This window comes from Sitophilus oryzae, unplaced genomic scaffold, assembly GCF_002938485.1.
Source record: "Sitophilus oryzae breed Bouriz unplaced genomic scaffold, Soryzae_2.0 scaffold_810_pilon_pilon, whole genome shotgun sequence".
NCBI classification, from domain to species: domain Eukaryota; kingdom Metazoa; phylum Arthropoda; class Insecta; order Coleoptera; family Curculionidae; genus Sitophilus; species Sitophilus oryzae.
In genome coordinates, this window is record NW_022147429.1 from 3576140 (window position 1) to 3597083 (window position 20944).

At 29.7% G+C, this 20944-nt stretch overlaps 1 protein-coding gene across 8 annotated transcripts in view; it reads right to left on the reverse strand.

The window, feature by feature from the left end:
- Positions 1 to 525: 525 nt before the first annotated feature.
- LOC115889135 (probable nuclear hormone receptor HR3) overlaps positions 526 to 20944 on the reverse strand; it is a 363768-nt gene continuing 343349 nt past the window's right edge. For 7 of the 8 annotated variants that reach the window (XM_030909073.1, XM_030909075.1, XM_030909072.1 and 4 more), the window contains 8 exons: positions 17913 to 18103; positions 16159 to 16307; positions 12570 to 12768; positions 9189 to 9461; positions 7147 to 7371; positions 5421 to 5574; positions 4552 to 4714; positions 526 to 3174 (listed from right to left, as the gene is read on the reverse strand). In XM_030909073.1, the coding sequence (XP_030764933.1) occupies positions 4609 to 4714; positions 5421 to 5574; positions 7147 to 7371; positions 9189 to 9461; positions 12570 to 12768; positions 16159 to 16307; positions 17913 to 18103 (1297 nt within the window). In that variant the 3' untranslated portion in view covers positions 526 to 3174; positions 4552 to 4608. The remainder of the gene's footprint in view (positions 3175 to 4551; positions 4715 to 5420; positions 5575 to 7146; positions 7372 to 9188; positions 9462 to 12569; positions 12769 to 16158; positions 16308 to 17912; positions 18104 to 20944) is intronic. The other variant, XM_030909074.1, reaches the window with a different exon arrangement.

Genomic DNA, 20944 nt, shown 5'->3' on the forward strand with positions numbered 1-20944 from the left:
GTAATAATTCTAATAAATTAAAAGGAAAATGTACAATTTTTTATCAAAGGTACATTAGAAATATGTTTTAAACATTTTTAAAGTTTTTTAATCGATTATTTAGGTATATAACAAAAAATAGTAGCGTAACCAATACCCACTGCCAACCCTGATTCTTTTTTACAAAATTTGGCTTTTCCACCATTCTATCTTTTGCTTCTCAAATAATTTTAATATTTATTTTAAAACAGATTCTTAAATGTAGCATTAAAATATGACAAAAATTTAATGAATCGTGAACGGACAACAAAATAGAAATACAACCTTACAAATGTCACAACGATCATGTCAAATACCATACGTTGAAAAATAAACAGCGCCACAGTAACCTTTGAAATTGCCTTCATGATAATTTATTTCAGGTGGAGCATAAGCTAAATAACAGTTGACAAAAAAATTACCAAAAAGCATTAATTTACAAATAAAAGAAAAAAAATTCAGATAAAAATATATTCCTTTGTATGTTGTTCTTGTTTTTGTCTTGTCTTATCTTTTGTTTTGTATATTCTACCAAATTTCTACCGAGATTAATTTAAATTATTGTTTATTTAAATGAAAAAATGTAAATATGAATGAATTTTCTTAGATTTTTCAAATTTTGAATGCATTTTGATTTTTGTAGTGATTTAGCTAAATAGATTACCATTTAAGGTAGATTTTATCTTTCCAATTAATTGTTTTGCTTTATAGTATTGTAAATTTTATTGTACATATTTATTTTAATAAAGGGTCATATAATAATTTTTTATTTTTTAATAATTAAATATTATTCTTTTATGTCTGTTTTGAATTAATGACATATAGGGGTCCTCTGACAGAAATTATCATTGTTCGCTGTTTGAAAGGCTACTCTGACAGTATTTTTTCCATTATACAGTAGTTATATTGATAATGTTAATTCTGTTGAATCATAAAGCAAAAAATAGCCTTACGGAAAGTTATTTCATGCATAGAACACAGCCATGGTATTAAATTTTTATTTCTCTAATCCACATGGTTTGTTAGATACAAAATAACCGGCAGCCAACGATGTCAACTTTAGTCAAAACGTCTTCGAATGTTTCTATTTAATTGTGATGTTACGATGAGAATATTATGATTGTGACCGATTCGTCTGTGTCGCAGTAATGTCTAACATTTTAACAGAAGTTGACACCTAATAAAGCAAATTTTAAATCTAACTTAACACTACAACTATGCTCGTAGCATTTCAAAAAGAAATTGCATAAACATAAAAAATGTATTGGATTGTATTGCACAGAAATAAAATGATTTACCGAAAATTGCAACTACGTCAAAACGTTACATCGCCAATAAATTGTAATTGTATTATTTTAAAAATTATAATTATTGGTGTCGTTTTATTATGGATTAATATGAAATGAATTCTGCTAGTGCTGGTCTGAGGATGCTCCGATGTTAAATTTTATTAAAATTAAGAACATGTACGTAGAAATAATTGTATAATATATATCCATCTCTTCATTCATTAATCTTAATTAATCCTAAATTACTTTTGAATATAAGTGTGCCAAATATTAAATTTTAAAATCTAAACTGGTATAGATTATTATAAATAGGCTGCAGTCTTTTTTACTTTATTTACTTTTTCACCCGAAGTGAAAAGATGTGCCAAAATCTTCGTACTTATATTAATATAAGCTTCCTACTCGACAATGTAGCATTATTATTTAATATTTTCTAAATTAAAATTTTACTAAAATATCGTTACTTTAATTAAAAGTTTTTTTTTGTGTTTATGTAATCTCCATACATAAGTTAATAATGTAAATTTCTAATAAGTCAAGTTTTCCACTTAATATCATATTTTTCAGTTCAGTTCGAATAAAAAGCTGAATTTAAGGTCGAAATCAGGTATAGTCTATTTCCATAAATACTCTATATCTAATTCATTATATTCTTTATACATATACTCTTTTAATATATTTTTTTTTATATAAAACCATGTGTCACCAAGAAAAACTTAACTAAAACTGAGCACCAGTGTCAAAAATAGTAAAAACTCATAAATTTATAAGCATACAGTCTTCTATATTGTATTGTATTTTTCATCTAAGACTAAAACTAAAGTGATTTTTATTTATAAATATGATAAATTCAGTATACGTTACTTTAACAATATGTATATATAATATAAACGCATTCTAAAGTCTAGATTTTAAAAACTAAAATAAATCTTTACTATTTCCGATCACGGCGACTTTACTACAAAGTGTAGAACTTTTAACGTGTATTAGCATTTAAAAAGGCAGACTATCAAAAATACGACCGTATCATGTATCACCTCATTGCTACTTTTAATGCTTTAAACAGCATTTAAAAGATTCATCATCAGACCACATATCAAAAATTATATAATTTGATAGTTAATATCCATGACAAAAAATCTTCAAATATTATATCCCTTTTAACATAATATATCTCTGTTTAATGATGCATACTATCAATAGCATACTATTTTAGTTGGAATTAAATAAAGTAGTTAGTTTAGTGGTTTCAAGATTACTAGACTAGTTGCTTATTATTATATTGCATGTAGTATTGCTCATTCTTATTGTAGTAAGTACATCGGGAATAGTATTATGGAAATATTGATTATTTTCATCTAGAAGAAGTTTAAAACAATCAGATTTTCTTCTAAGCAATGAAGTTTCAACCATGAATTTAACAAAAAATGTATATTAAAGTTTTTAATATAAAGTGTCTATATATCGATAAGTTATGTTCAAGGCTAAATTTTCTTTTGCATTAGTAGTTGCATGTTTGATAGCAATGAAGCGATATAGGATGGGACGCGTCCAAAAAACCGCAAAGAGACATATCAAGTCACTAATATCAGCACCTTATTTTTTTTTAATATAAACTCACTGTATATAATAACAGACAACAAACAAGAAGTTGTACTATGAAAATCAGGGCCTGGCTCTTCGTATCACAGTCTGTTGCGGTTTTTCAAACGATTACATCGAACAATCTGCTGATTCTCATAATCTTTATTTTCTCTTCTCATATTTCACAACAATAATATTTTCCATTTTTCACAATAACGAAATTATAATTTATTATGTATATTTAATTTTATGTATGTAAGGCCGATACATCAGTATGAAGGATCTGAAACAAAAAGAAATCAAGTTCAAGCAAAATATATTATCAAAACAGATACAGTATTTTTTGTGGATATCCTACTATTTCTTAAAACCTAATATATTAAGTTTTTAAGTTCAATTTTCTATTTTTGAGAACATTTTTACACAAACAATAATTTACAGAAAAGTGTTTGTATAAACTTTTTTGTATTTACCAAAAAAGAGAAACAAGAAAAGCATACTCTTCAAATCATCAGAATAAAATGGATCATGAAATTTTGTATTGGTTGAATTCTATTAGACCAGGCATACTATTGTAGAATTTTTTATTGGTCATAGCAAAATAGTTTTTGCTGCTTTTTAGTTTAGATGTGCGTCAAAAAAATAACTCTAAAAAACTTAGTTTAGCTTTAATGTCAACGTTTTGATCAATATATGATGTTTCTAAGAACTAAAGTTCTAAGCAATATAGTCCAGAGAAAAATCATATAATGGTCAAAAAGTTAACGCAGTTCTACTATGTATTTTTTCTGTTTTCCAAATTTTGTCACCATACGGCAATTTCTATTTTTTATTAATTTTTCGTATATCTTTACGTTAATATTTAATATTAAGGTGTAATAGAGGTGTATTCTTTAATATTGCTTAATCTAATATATGAATAACTATTTTCCCCAATACTTTGACTACTGCCATTTACATTACTTTAACATCCAATATTCTTAATCTCAATACGCACTTTTTAATGCAAAGTTTATTTTTTTATTTAAAACCGTTTTAAAAGTAACAACATATTTTTACAACGCTTAAAACGAACTCTCAATTTCTTATATGTATGGTCAACTTGAAGTATATCTCTGCGTCAATTATCGGAGAATAATAAAACCATATTGCTTTTGGGAAAAACTGTTAAAATAAATAAACTTTTCCATCAAAAGGTGAAAATCCGTGACTAAGAATATCGGAAATTGAGGGAAAATAAACAGTAGACATAATATTTGGAACATAGGAGTTAATATTTCAGATTAATATCTTAATGCACAACTATATATACAAAAGCTGATGAAAATATTCGAAATATTGACGAAAAGATAGAAATTATTGTATGGTGACAACATTTGACTAATCGGTAAGAAATTTGACAGAAAACAAATTATTGAAACGTTTCTCAAAATTTAAATCAATAAGGATACTTTGCTTGTAAAAAAAAACCGCGTTATTATGACATCTTAATTTTTCGCCATGGAAAAACTTACTTATTTCTATTAAAAAATCTATATAATGTATATTTTTCTGAACACGTGTAAAAAACAGTGTTATTAAACTGTAACTACGTAGCGGGGTATCTTATAACGTAGTAGTAACGTATAGAAATCAATAGGGATGTGTCCCTAATACTTACAGTAGCTACACAGGGCTGCCGCACGATCAGATTATATACGAGACTGTCGCAACGCATTCAACTGTCCACGCTAAACAACTCCTTGTGCAAAGCAGGGAAGTCCAGGTGGGGTGCAGATCTCTTTAATTTGCCTAAAGCGTCCATGTGAAGCATACTAATCTCCCTAAAATTCAAATTAAAGGATTAGCTATGTAAAAATGGAATAATGATCGTCAGTTATACAGGGTGAGTCTTAAATAAGTGCATTATTTTTAAGGCTAGTTTATTTTGATCCCACAAATACGTCTATGAGTTTTTTTTCGCGAAAAAATATTTTCGGATTTAAGTTTTTAGTTTTTTGATAATATGGCAACAATGGCTTTTGCAATTTTCAAGTAAAATAACTCGGCTATTTTGGACTTATTTGAAAAACGTTAAAGAGAAAATCTGTTTCTTTTATCGAGACGTAACACCCCTGAAAATATCTGCACTTATCCTGTATAACAAGCTACCAATTGAGCGAGTGTCTATATTGACTGTTACATACACATACCAGTGCATATCAATAGATTTTACATTCTTACTTTAGAACAACAACACGAGACGTGTGAAAATAATAATAAATTAGAAAAATAGACTTCAAATTTTTCATAATTCTTTAGTACATGATATACATGTTATACAACTCAATTAATATTTTACATTGAATTTATGTATAATTAATAATTTCGTGATAATTTTATCAAAATATTCATAGTTTGTAACAGAAAGTGTTTTTGTCTGTTAATAATAATTCTAATCGTAATTTGATAAATTATTTCTAACGAGATTAGAATTTAGAGAAATGAGTAGAATTTAGATTTTGAGAAACTTAGAGAATATAAGCTTACCTTAGATTAGGTATTTTAGTAAGCAAGGCATCACAAACTGTTACGTCGCCCTTTATTGGCATGGTGTGGTTCCTATCCAGCTCCAGTTTCAAGGCTCGTAGAACAGCCTGGCTCAGCCGTCCTATCTCCGCTATGCCTTTCAGTCCTGGCCGATCTAAGAATAACACATTTCCTGTTAATATAATATAATATATAGTTTTGTACATCATACTCAATAATTTACAAACGTAGCTTAAAGCAATATTCTATTTTAGAAAACACTACTAATTCTAGTGAGGATGCAGAGGCTAAAAAAACTACTTTTCAATTAGTCAAGCTTTCGAGAAATTTATTGTCAATTTTCAATTTGACAAATTGAAAAGTAGTTTTATTAGCCTATGTGGTGATTATTGACTGCATCCTCACTAGAATTAGTGTTTTTTTCTCAACTTAATCAGTCAGGACTAAACCTGCTGCTATTCTATTTAAAATAGATTAAATTGATGCAACTTAGCAACTATTTTAACTTGTAAGTAGTGATGTAAAATAACCGGTAATTTATAAATCGGTAATATTACGGTAACATTTGTAATTTATAAAAAACAGATGTCAGAGTGACCTATGTTAAGCCGGTCCCACACGATGTGAGAAACACCTTCCAACGTTGGACACATGAACATTTGCTACATCGTATTGGAGATACACTTGTCGATTGCAATATTGTCGAAACCTGTGCCAAATGTTGGTTACAACGTTGGAAACTTGTTTGAAACCAACATTGGACGCATCGTGTAGGACCGGCTTTATAGTACGTAATAGAGTAGATAATGGTAAATCATCCTCAATCTCGTCATCTAGTTCTTCTTTCTCTTTCGTTCAAGTCAAGTTTACTAGATACTTCGAAATCGATATCTTCTTCTTACACTTTTTTCTCAGCGGCTTCTACCATTCTTAGATGATTTTTTTTCAGAGGTCCTCTGGTTATATGGCCAAGGTATTCAAGTTTTCGTCGCGTGATAATATTCAGAAGTAGCCTATCGTGCTCCATTTTTCGAGGAACTTCTTCATTTCTGGTTCTGGTTGTCCAAGATATTCTAAGCATTCTTCTATATGTCCACATTTCAAATGCTTCGATTTTATTTATCGTTTCTTTATTAAGTGTCCACGTCTCACATCCATATAAAAGAATCGACCACACATAAATTACACTTTGTAAACTTCTCCCGTAATTTGATGTTTAGTAAACTACTTTAATGAATCTGGAACTTGTTCTATACGAGCGTATATATCTATACGAGATCATGTTCTATAATTACGAGCGATATAAGTAAATTTTCCGACCTTTTCCACGGTGAGTCTGTTTTTTCTTGGTCGATGAACAAATCCATAAGTACTAACAGGTCTTTCGGTTGCGGCTGTTGACGATGCGATGGTAAATTTAAAATATCGACAGGCAACATACTTATTTTAGAGCAGGCTACACGAAAAAGAGTGAGCGGAAAGATGCAATATTTCCAATGTGTGCCAAACCAAACCAAACCGATCATGCAGTAATATTACGTAATATTACCAAAAATACCGGTAATATTACAATTTACATCACTACTTGTAAGCAAGTTACTTTTGGAATTACAGCTACGGTTTAGTGGCTAAACACTAGAGTTTTAGGCGTTAATTAACATTGCATCTTTGTTATAACTTTAGAAGGAATTAAATGTACTAGCTGAATCAATTACTAATATCTTACCTGGTGATAGTAGCACGCAAGCCGAATACAGGGCCAGTTCGGTTTCGGTGAGTTTGAGCTCGGCCAATCCCTTCGCAACCTCGAACACGCACGAGACCAGTTTCATTTCCGCCGTGTCAGAAGTGAAGAAGGCATCTTGAGGGAGCATGGTGTCGCCGTAGAGGACGCAGTTCTGCGACAGGTCCAAGTAGCGGGACATCCGAATGATGGCCAATTCGAAGCTTCCTGAAAACAGATTTAAATCATTTGTTGACCTTTGAATAAGGATAATTTGTTATTAGTATATTATGTTCCAATGCGTGTAACCTGCTTTTTGTTTTTATGTGAATAATGAGTTATGGAATATTTGTATCATAACTAAGGATCACAAAAGCAACAGAATCAGGTAAGTAATACAATTTCTTCAAAGTTGTTGATAGAAACGTTTGAAAATCTCATCAACAACTTCCATTGCAAAAATAAAGATAATAAGATAGATTGGGAATACCTGAAAAATATTTCGTTGATGACACTGTGGTAATAAAGGTTCCAAAGGACTACAAGAACTAGTATGACTAAAAATGAGTCTAAATACAATGACATTCAAATGATAAACATTCAAAATATTATTTACACTCAACGATATAATACTGGAAATAAAAGATGAATACATATACTTTGAAGATGATATACAAAGAATTGTGTGGGGTGATACGAAGGGGTCACAATTTGCGTAAAATAACAGAAATATAAAATTGACAAAAAAATGCATGAAATTATGCAACTCTACTTTCAAAATATGCTTGAGCATAATTTGACACTATTTTATATTTCTCAATTACAGAAATCTTTCGTATCTCTCACTCGATTCTTCTCTCATTTCTCTTGCTTCTACTCACTCTACAGCTTCTTTAACTTTTTGTTTGGTGCCAATGTTAAAATAATTTTCGCTGTCATCATATTCTGACGACAACAAAAAAATCCGCTGTTACAGAAATTCGAAGGGACGAAAAATTCAAAATTGACTGAAGCAATTTATATTTTACTAGTTTCTATGATGTATGTACACCAAAACAAAAAATGAAAAAAAAATTTACTCCATATTTTTTTTTATTATTATACCAAGTGCTTCTCAAGAGTGGATCACCCGTATAACTTCTTTATTCCAGATAAAATAACTATATTTGGTATGTTAGTATATAACATAATTAGGATTGATTGACGTATTCAATTGTTTTTCGTCGCTTCCTGTTTCAACGGAAATGAACTTTTGATTATTAAATGGCACCCTCAGTATTTTTTACCTTTTTCGATAGAAAATGACACTCTGAATAAGAATGACATATCATATATCAAATTTTGACATTCTCGCTTAAAAAAATCGTACTTTAGATTTCAATCTAGAGCGCCATGGCTGTGTTAAAAACACTAATTTTTAATTCAGGAGCCTTGAAAAAATATATTTCATCGTCTAATGTTTTTCGTGTCTTGTCCTGGCTGGTTAAATGATGCCCAAATCGTATTTTTAATCATATCTCAATTTTTTCAAATGGAACGAGGATGGCTCATTAGCATATTTGGAAAAAGGTGTTTTTTTTAAGAATAATTTGGTACCACACACTTGATATTTTGAATCAAATCATCGTCAAAAGTTGACATATGAATGTCATTCTATTCAGAGTGTCATTTTCTATCGAATAAACTAAAAAAATACTGAGCGTGCCATTTAAGAACCAAAGTTGTAGTTATTTCCGGTGAAACAGGAAGTGGCCGAAAACCATTTGAATACGTCAATCAATCCTAATTTATGTCATATACCGTATGATCGAAAATGAAGATCTTTGTCATTTTATATGTAATCGATAATGTCAATGTCAAATATATGTAATCGGAATGTCATGGATATTCATTTCCAAGCCAACTGGACGCCGTTTTTTCAATCATACGGTACTAACATCAAGATTTTTTTTTCTGAAAAAATTAAAGTTATAGGGGTGAGCCACTTTTGAGACGCACCCGGTTTACTTTTATTCTACTAATATTCTGAACTATAAATTACTCACCTGCTTTCAGCAAAACGATTTGATCGTCTTGGCTCAGCTTCATGAATCCAGGCACCATTTTCGCGAACTCGATTATTTGCTGTATGACAGTGGTGAGTTTTTGGGCGCACTCTAGCCACAGCTCCTCGTGCGCCATGTTCTTGTAGTACAGCAGCCTGGACAGGTCGTGCGGCTTCCGGAACATCTCGTGAATGTTCTCGATCGAGTAGAGGCAGGTGCGCGTGTGTGCGTCCGATATTGTTTTGGAGAGGAGTTCCGATATTTGGCTGGGATCTAGAAAAATTGCTAAGTTGAATCTTCAACTTCAAATTAAATCTGAGCGAAAGCAATAAAATTCTTATATTTTCACCTGAACATAATTACTTTCTCAGCGCATATTATGATGATTAAAAAAACTCAAATTTTTAAGTTTGTATGTGTATTATTATACTTTATATATTGGACTTTATTTTTAAAGAAATGTTTTAGATATGATTTAGTACATGTTTATGATTTACAAAAAAATACATTTTTTACTATTACTTATTACTATTCTATTGAAATAGTTCACTTCATATTAAAGAATATTTTTGAACTACCTAGTATTTAATGGAAAATATTAGTAATGGGTTATTGCACATGTTATTGTTTAATATCTTCATGCAAAAAATACTTTTCGCACAAGATTTTATAGCAGGTAGAGAACATTACACTTAACAATACAAATTTTACTTTAATATTTAGTGTGAGCTTCACTAAGTAACTAACATTACTATTAAACTAGTTCTACTAATAATAATCTATTTTTATAACTCTAATACTACTGGCTACGAGGGTTATCTTTTATACTTTGCATACAGAGAAAAACAGTAGGTTACTGTGATTACTTATTTACCAAACCAAACCAAAACACTATTGAATTTCGGAGCATCATCAACGAGGAGCTTCTTTCCTCCACGCATTTCTGCATCCGTTGGAACCAATTTTGAAAGCAGTTATCACTTGATTTTTGAAGGCGCTGACTGCATCTTCTGGAACCTTTGACCGCATAGTTCATTCATAATTTATGAAAAAGGGAAGTAGTCGTTCGGACTCAACTTTTTTATTTTTCCAGATAAAACAGACGATTTTTTCAGATTTTCAGACGTGCTCAATTGTTTTCGGTAACTTCCTGTTTCACCGGAAATGACTACAACTTTTGATTTTTACATGGCACCCTTATTCGATAGAAAGTGACATTCTGAATAGAATGACATATCATATGTCAACTTTTGACATTCTCACTTAAAAAAAAAGTATTTTAAATTTCAAAATAGAGTGTCATGTCTATTTTAAAAACGCTAATGTTTAATCAAGAAGCCTTGGAAAAATAGACTGATCGTCTAATGTTTTTAGTATCTTGTCCTGGCCGGTTAAAAGATGCCCAAATCGTATTTTTAATCATATCACAATTTTTTCAAATGGAACGAGGGTGGCCCATTAGTATATTTAGAAAAAGCATTTTTTACAAATAATTTGATGCCACATACTTGGTTGTGATGCCACATACTTGGTTTCAAATTGTTATTTTCTATCGAACGAAGTGAAAAAATACAATAAGGGCCATTTAAAAATCAAAAGTTATAATCATTTCCGTTGAAACAGGAAGTGACCAAAAATAATGGAATACGTCAATCAATCCTAATTTAGGTCATATACTAACATACCAAATCTGTTTTTTTTTTATCTGAAAAAATAAAAAAGTTATAGGAGACCACTTTTGAGTCGCACCCGGTATATTCAAAATATAAAAGACAACCCTCGTACATAGAGCAAGTTACTTAACAACTAGTTCATGCAATCTAAACAGGCAAAAAAACAAGAAGTGGTTGCAAATATGTTTGGCTTAGTTTTTCCTAATTTTCTTCAGATAATAATAAGCTAAAATGAAGCAATAAGCTGACATTTCGAGAAACTCTCGCAATACAGTGCAGGATGTCACTACATACATAGACGAATATAATTCATCGACAAAATAGCTCAAGTTATACATACAATAGTTAATATTTTTATTTTTTAAAGACAATCCTAACATTACTGTGCCTGAGATGAAGAAAAAAACTTCTAATATTATAAAGAATACGAGTAGATACTCATATGCTCAGATATTTAGAGAAACAGCAACATTTGCTACTGTTTGTGTTCTAAAACACATCTAAATATTATACATCTACGAAACCATTAATGAAATCTATACAAAATTCAAAAGATTATGCTACGGTAATCGCAAAACAATTTCCGATGTACGTGATCAACTTTAAGTGACAAGCGATGGCGACAGCGCTGCCAGATAGTGACGGATTCATGGGATGAATCTTAATATAATATATATAAGATTTTTACGTTTTATTTTTAATTTAATAATTAATATTTTAGTAATTAATTGACTCATTTGTTTTATAGCTTATTTTGCTTCTTACATATTGGCGAAAACTAGACCATTATGAAGATTATTCTAACCGTTATTATGGGGTTATATTTATTTATTTATTGATGTACAACTTACAACACAAGTGGTAATAACAAGTAAGAGGATGCCATTATTGCACAAACCAATAATCACAGAATTTACTAAAAACTAACGTAGAAATGACTTTGAAAGTGGTATAATGTGATTACCAATCAAACTTACTTTTCTGACTGCAATCATGCATAATAAAGCACCTTTATTGTCACGTTCTCGTTCAAAATAGTTTATCAGGGAAGCTACAAACTCTTTGCTTGAACTTTTTTAATGCTTTGGCATATTTTCAACACACGTCATAATTTCAAGAAAGGCAATACAAAACTCGAAAATTTAGTTCTTAAAAGAACTGTGTTTACAAGTACGATTTAAAAAAAAACTATAAAAATAGGCAAAAACAAGAATTACTCTCAAAGATTCAACAACAACACGATATTATACAAAATAATGACTGACATTATGATAATTGTTAAATAATAAACGACAATGTTGCTGAACAAGGCGCAACATAGCGATAATAAAATTCGGTTTAAACTATTTTTTGCAGCTTTAATTTCAATAAAATATCTTTTACAATCATTTGTTTTATAAAGTAAAATGAAGAGCTGCTCAGTAAAGGCGCGTGGTCATCGTGAAACAAGAAGAAGAAGAAGAAGAAGAAACTGCTCAGTAACATTTATGCCAAAATTTTATTCAGTCAGGTTTTTAGACTTTAGTGTCAATTTCGATATGATTGATGACGTGCATTGGGAAATGTTTGGCGATTACCGTACAAGTCATGGTATATGGCTGTCATACATATGCTTTTGTCACTGTATATTTGTTTTACATACAAAGAAGTAACATTATAATCGAGCTATCTTGTTGATGCGTCACCGCGCTGCGCACTCCCCACTTACTAGGCAACACTACAGGCTCGCATTCATCCCCACCACCACCGCCATTTCCGGCAACCGAGTGTTGTTGCGACCCTTGTCTGGTCGACGACGACGACGTTCCCTGACCTGACATCGGCGAACTAACGAACGTCGTGCTGTCTACGTAGCTAGGCACCTGGAGAGCGTCTACGGCCGTATTCTCTTGTTTCACGGAGATCACCTGGTATAGTGGATAGATATGTCCGTTTAAGGTTGGATCGAAGAAGTATGAGAGGAGGAATTGGGAAAGGTGCTAGATATTGAGTTTTAATATTTAGACGTAATAATAATACAACTGGAGCTGGAACTTAGATGTTAAAACAATTTTTTAATCTATGGGGACGTGTTTTGTCACCATTGTTGTAGCATCATTAGAAAATTATTAGAACTATGAGAATTTTTAATTAATTGCTTATAAATGCTACTAATATAGTTAGAGAAACGTATGTTCAGAGTATAAAATATAATGTTTTTGTGTGTTAGGAAACTAATAGTTTTAATTTGCTTCACTGTTTAGCATATTTGATAAATCAGTTCTTAGAGTCACATCAGCTATTTAAATTAAACAATAATATTTTTAAAAATGTTTCAAAAATCACTTATTAAATATGCAAGTATAATATTTAAAAATGTTATCTCTATTTTCTTAATAAATATAATAATCAACAAAATATACTAAATAGGAGTATATTCTATTTTTTAAATATTGAAGAGAAGTTTATAATTATGTTAATATATTGTAATTTGTTATAATAAATTCTAACAAACTATCTCTGTAAATATGTAAAAAATATTTAAATAAAAGAGTATCATACTAACGTAAATTATGCACCAGTACCATATGATCGAAAAAAAAACGGCGTCAGCGATGGCTATGAAATGAAGATCGCTGTCATTTTTTATGTCAATTTATATTCGAAATGTCATTGATTGTCATTTCCCCGCCAACTGGACGCTGTTTTTTTTTCGATCATACGGTACTTTTAACTCGTAATTAATAAATATTATTTAATCGTAGAGGAAACTCATTCTCATACTTATTGTCTCATTCACAATAATTTTTAGATAAAAAAGGACTACATACAAATTTTATTCATCTTATATTTTATTTCGGTTATAACTTGTTGAATACTTTTAAAACTTTGATTCACTTATATAGTATTGCTTAAATACTGAATGACTTAAATAGTTTGAATTGTTATTAATCATCTCAACATAAAACAAACACCAATAAATTTAAATCGATGTTAGTCTACATACAACCGTATTATACAAATTACCGAATAGACCAATTCTAAAATATAGAGAGATAGAGACCCTATCGACAAATTAACATTTTTAAATTATGTGTCATGATTGTTGTATATTGTATGAAAATATTCATATATTACTGATGAAAGATTTATCATATGCCAATAAACAGCACATATTTATATTATTTTAGCTAATTAACAAGTATTTAGAATATTAAAACTCAATATAAAATTGTTTTAGTAGTATCACAATAATAAAATGCAAATTTGAAGTCAAATTTAAACTGAGTTATCTAGGCGTCTAGAATTTTTTAATCTAGATTAAAGGTTGAGATTAAATGCATTTTTTCTCTTTTAAAATTTCCGTACTAAAAAGAGGAATTTAAAATTAGTACTTTGTAGTGTTTGTATAGCTGCTACTTAACGAAAAGATTATGATAACTTTTGATCTTTAAAAAATTTCAATATTATTTTATTTTATCTTTTATAATAAGAGAGTTTAAGAGATTTTATTTGATTTAAGATAAATGATGTGATTGAACCACTGATTGTAAATGATTTATGACCTATAGCAATTATATTTATTAATACTGTTTTTAATAATATTGTTTTATTATTATATATTTGAAATATGATAAAGCAGTTATGAATAATATGTATGGCTAAGCAATGTGTTTAAAAAAAGACAAAGACCATAATATCAAGTCACTGAAATATATATTTTCAAGTCTGGTTCACTGGTTTAAAGAAATTATTGTATAACTTGAACCCGACAGATATGTATATCAACTATAAAACACCCTGTACACTATACCCTAAATGTTTCCCGAAATATTTCTGGAAATACTTCGTAAACATGTCGCGAAGCATTTCTTAAAATATTTTCAGAAGTAAACCCAATGCTTTTCATGTTGTGGCTTGTCTCGTCTGCAAACTCCGAAACAGATCGAAATCGACCGAGACAAGCCGTAATTGGTTGTTGGTTTTTTATTGTTATTGAAATTGTCTCGGGAAATGTTTCGAGTAACGTTTCGATCAGTTTCGACAAAATGTTTACAACACGCGCTTATATTCTTTTGTGGTAGCTTCAGAAAAATAAGTAAACATAGAGTATGAATAAATATCATTAGTTTATAGTGAACTGTAATGTAATACTACGATATTAAACTCAAAAAAAATAAAAACGGTGCATTTAAGAAACAATTATCGATGGTAGATTAAATTAGCTATTCCTTTAATGTTACACAAGAATATTTAGTTTTAATCATTGTCTAGTATTATTAATTACAATATAGTAAAAAATATATTTCCAAAACATAAAATCGTAAAACTGAAAGGCAACAGTGACTAACTGTTCTGGCGGTCCGCCTCTTATAGGTTACAATACACGGTTTTAAACTAATTAACAAATCGTCTAATTATTTCTTATTTTTGAATGGATTTATATCAAACTATGTTGTGTGCTAACAAAAGTATCGTTTACAGTTTTCTCTTAAAAACAATAAAAGAACATTGCTTTTTAAAGATGTTTGTGGGCCATACTTTTATTGACATTGGGTCAATTAAGAATTATTTTTCCAATCAGCTCGATATATTTTGTTGATGTTACCAGTATTGCAATTCTACTGTTTTATTTATCAATTAAGGCCATAAACAATGATAACATACAATTTTATATGCTAATTCATTATAATAAAATTAAATAATAAAAATATTGTAATTATATACCTGCAGATTAAGTGAAAAGTTTTGTTCTTAAATATCTATTATACAATATTATAAACGCATGTTCAAATATTAATTTTGTGGAATCTATATCAACATAAAACGAGATGTAATTAACGAAATATCGTAACAGATCTTATAGAAACGTCTAGGTTTACTTATTTCACTGAGATTTATGAAAAAAGATCTTTGTCTCGGGTATAGATACCGATATGTTATGGAAGTAGCAAACGAACGTTGAACAAGACAGCAGGAAACCTCAAAAAAAATTCAAGCCCTTCTCCATAATTTCACGAGTAGTTTCGAGGCGTTTTTAAGAAATAAAAGTAGATCAAAACAAACGGAAATAAGCCGAGATGCGACAAAACACGACCTTGACCTGCTTCGAACTGTTTTCCGAATAGTGTAGAGGGTGTATAATATATTTAATCTAGAAACTTAACTTAAAAAAAGTCTAAACTTAAAAAAAGTAGTTACCCATAAAGATGTTTTTAATTAAACATTAAGATTTAAGCAAATTTGCATTTTATTTCAATTGTGATCTACCAAGGGGAAGAAAGCAGAGAATATAGTACTCTTTCCACAATACTGACCGTGGTGCCACCAGACAAGTTCGTAGAGGACGCCGTTTGCGCTATACGTTTAAAGGTGCGAGATTCGGGCGACAAGGAGAGGCTGGTGGATTTCTGTGTACCTCCCCCACCTCCACCGCCGCCACCGCCACCGGTACTCGTGTTAGTGCCTGAGATGTTTAGTTATTAGGTACAGTAACAACTACGAGCAAAGCACTCTTACTTAATCTAAACTGTATTAGTAAAATAAAGTTATTATACATGAAAGATTTGAACTGAAAATAGTATTAATGAATTGATTGTATATAATTTCGGTAGGCAATGAGATTGTTTTCATCTTTAACTTAAGCCATTGAAAACTCTATATAATTTTTTAAAATTCCATACTATTTGGTTTAAATAACAAATTCTAGCCTAACATAACAGTATATATTATGAGACGCATTTTACCTAATTTTATTCAGTCAAGTTTTTTTAACTAAGTAAATAGTTAAGTAGATAAAGTTTTTTTTTAATTAAAAGTAACAATTATTAGTAAGTAATAAAGTAATATAACTTAATAAATAATCATAAATATTATGATAAACAATAATTATTATCACTCCTTATTTTTCTTGTATAAGTTTTTCGCCACTGGAAGAGAAGTCTACAAAAAAAATATATATTTTTTGACACTAATGCGTAAAATCCAAACAGAAAATAGACAGTGGCTTTTTACTAATAAATTACTCGTAATATAAAAAAACAAAAAAAAAGATAATTCTTTTTGTTTTTTCTGTTTCCGACGAAGGGAGGAGATACCGTTAATTTGTTTTATTAGTAAAAAAGCACTGACAAGGTGGTTTTCGTTAGGTTAAACTCAGTGGTGTTTACAAAAAATAATATTTTTATTTTGCAGATTTGTCTTCCAGTGGCGAAAAAACAGCCTTCTTCAACAAATGAACTAGCCACAAAGGCGTATTATTATACAGAGTGAATCTTAAATAAGTGCAAATATTTTCAGGGCTGGTAGATCTCGATAAAAGAAACATATTTTCTCTTTATCGTTTTTCAGATAAGTCCAAAATAATCGAGTTATTTAAGTTTGAAAATTAAAAAAAAAATGACATTTTTCTGAAAAAATTTTGAGAGCCACCGGATTTTTTCTGTAATTGCATCCCTTTTAGTGCCGTAACCATAGAGTAAAGCCGTAACTATGGTAATATCAGAGATTAAGAAATTATACCGTGGGAAAATTTGCGGTAAACAGTTATAAAAAGTTTTCGAAAAATATACAGGGAAATTTAAAAGAAAATGCACAATTTCCAACATCTTTTTTTTGCGAAAAAACCTCATAGACGTGTTCCTGGGGTCGAAATATACCAGCCATGAAAATATTTGCACTTATTTAAGACTCACCCTGTATATTCATTAAAATGTAATTATTGAAATATGAAAGATAATAAATGTAATTTTAAACGCTGACTAAATGTGTTCCATATACATTATATTACTTGTTTAATAAAATGTATAAAAACGATTGTGTTTATAGTAAAAATTTATTTGAACACAGCTGTCATACTTTCCTTTATAAATTTGAATTTAAAATTAATATATTTTAATAATTTTGTTTGAAATAAAAATAAATCTAAAAATGGCAACTAAAATACATAGATGTATCAGACTTCAATGGATTATGAAAAAATACTCTATATGCACATTTTGTGAGAAAAAGCAATTCGCCATTATTTTATTTTGATAATAAGTAATAATATGGAAATAAACGAAGAACTTACCGGTGGTAACCACGTTAGCCATGAGACTCCCCGTGTCGCTGAGCGCGTCCAACCCCGGTCTGGGGTCGTACGCCGTCGTGCTGTCGACGTAATCCGCCGAAATGTCGTACCCCATCGTAGTCGCCGGCACCTGGGTCTGACCTGGGTAGTACGCAGGAGTATACGTTCCTACGTCGTTGTATGTTGGGTACCTAAAATGCAATTTAATATATTATTACGTTTAATAATAATAATGAAAAATAGTTTTTCATATATCATCTCAGTCTTGGATCGCTGGTGAAATCGTTAGAAATCTGGATGGCTGATCTAAACACAGAAAACATGGGAAAGAAAATTTAATTTCCTTCCTATTTTATTCCAGTGAAAATTTCACACCAGTATTTTTTAACCAATCAAAATGGTTTATTTCGAAAGGCCACCATGACAACGCATGTATCTTATCGGACATTTTTGTGTGGTGGATAAGCATCTGGAATTGCAAATTATAGTAGACATTTTTTTTACATAATAACAGAACACCCTGTATATTATTTTTTTTATTTTATTTGTCACTATGAGCTTTCTAAAAATATACTATACTCTATAATTATTAAGAAAGGATTATTTAACTCAAACAACATTAACAACATAAATCACACCAGTTTAAAAGAGTATTATTATTTAATTTAATTTAATAATTTTGCTTCGCATGGTGGTTATCTTAATAAATTGCACTGAAAATGGATTTCTGCAGCTTTTAGATAACACGCTATCAGAATTATTGATATTTTTGATGCACTTGTGCAATAATTCTACATAGAAAAACTAACGTGGAATGGCCAACAACCCAAATATGACGTCAAATAAATTTTTGATTGTTTTGATTACCTAATTTAAATAGGCTGCCTGTGTTAAAAAGCTAAATAATGCATTTTTTTACCTTGTTTATGAAAATAAGTATAGATATGGGACTCTTCGACTCGGAATAATTTTCAAAATATTCAAGATCTCAAAAATTTTCAGAAAATAATTTAATTTCCTCTGTGGTATTACTAGAGAAACTTTTTAAAGAACTTTTTTTAGAGAAACTTTTTAAAGAATTCCATAGTTATGGAAAATAAAATATTATCGATTTAACCAAAAATATAATGCGGTCCTGGTCAAACAAACGTTTATGTCGCATCATGTAAAATATCATATCATGGTCTTCTTTTTCTACAGATATCAAAAACGCCGTAAATGATATTTTGTATCAAAAGTTTCGAAAAGTTTCATCACACCATCATAAAAAATTAACATTTAATTAAGGTTCATAAATTTCGAGTTTTTGTTCATAATTAAAAAATAAATTTGTAGAAACTATTAAAAATTAATAATTTGCTTCATTTAATACAACTTTTCCCGTAAAATAAAATGGCAAACTTTTATTTATAAGACATTTATTTAAAAAAAGATAAAAAGAAGACCTTCAGCATTTCTCCTCAACGATTTCTAAGGTATGGAATTTAGACCAGTGAATACAAATGAATGAGAGATTTTATGTAAAATATTTTCAGAAATTTTCTGGCAAACATCAAAACTACGTGTCATAAAAATATAAAAACGAATATAAGAACATTTTCATATGCAAATCGGTTTATTTTTCTTGACAATATGACGGCGAATTTTATGTTATATTGGAACAAATATTACCGATCCAAAAATCTAAACAAACCAAATTACTCATTTTGATACGATTAACACATACGTTATTTAAGTGGTTTACATATATATTTATTAAAGACAATAGCAAATCATCATGAGTATTTGCCTAGTTCGGCCTCATAAACAAAAATGAGCAAAGGTCGAAAATTTATAATTAGCAGAAAGAAAATAGAATAGAAAATCAATCAGTAACTTTTTAAAATTTTATTCTAAATATATTCTTATTATTCTCGAGAAAAATGAGAATTTTCAGAATAAAAAGGTTAAATAAGTGGATCCTTAGAACACGTTATCCTTCTTTCTGTGCATATACAGGCTAGTCCGAATTGTATTCGGAAAATTTCGGCAGTATATTCTGCAGATGAAAATAAGTAAATAAGTTCGTATAAATTTATGCCTTAAAGTGCTTCGTTTCAGAGATAACGGGGTGTAGAAGTTTCCTTTTTATTTCGATGATTTTCACATAATTTCTGAACTATAGTCGATATTTGGAGGCAAATTATGTCGGGGTGGTGTTTTTTGACATGAGAAATTGATTTCGATGTCAATATGACTCCTAACTATAGGGGGCGCCACCTGCATGTTTTTCAACTGTTTTGAAGAGTAATAACTTTTTGTCCCTACCTATATAAAACTATTGAGTGATAAATATGCATTTCTTCCATTTTCAACGTAAAAAAGTCTTTTAGTAGAAATCGCTCCAAGTAACCGTTCTCAAGATATATGGAACGGAAATAGTCAATATACAGGGTAGTCCGAACTGTATTCCGGAAACTTCAGCAGCATATTCTGTAGATAAAAATAAGTAAAACAGTTAAAAAAGTTCGTATAAATGTATGTCCCTTAGTTTCGGAGATACAGGGTGTAGAAGTTTCATTTTTATTTCGATTTTTTCCAAATAATTTCTGAAGTAACGTCAATGTTTGGATGAAAATTGGTGTCTGGGAGTTTCTTAACATGAGATATTTGATTTTGATGTCAATATGACTCCTAATTGTAAAGCGCCTCCTACAGGTTTTTTAACTAGTTTGAAGAGTGATAACTTTTCTTCCGTACCTGTATAAAATTACGAACGTATTCTATGTAAAAAACGTCTCTTGGCCAAAATCGTTACGAGTTCTCGAGATATTCAGAATCGAAGTTATCAATACCTGTCATCATTGAAATAAATTAAACATGTTAACTAAATAGTTATTAGACTGAAATCATAAATTTTAAAGATTTTTGTGCCAAAAGTTCAACAGAAACTATTTTAACATCATTTTTTCGAAGAAAAATTTATGATTAATTTAAAAAAAATAAAAAGTTACCAAATTTATAATTTCAGTCAAATAACTATCTACTCAACA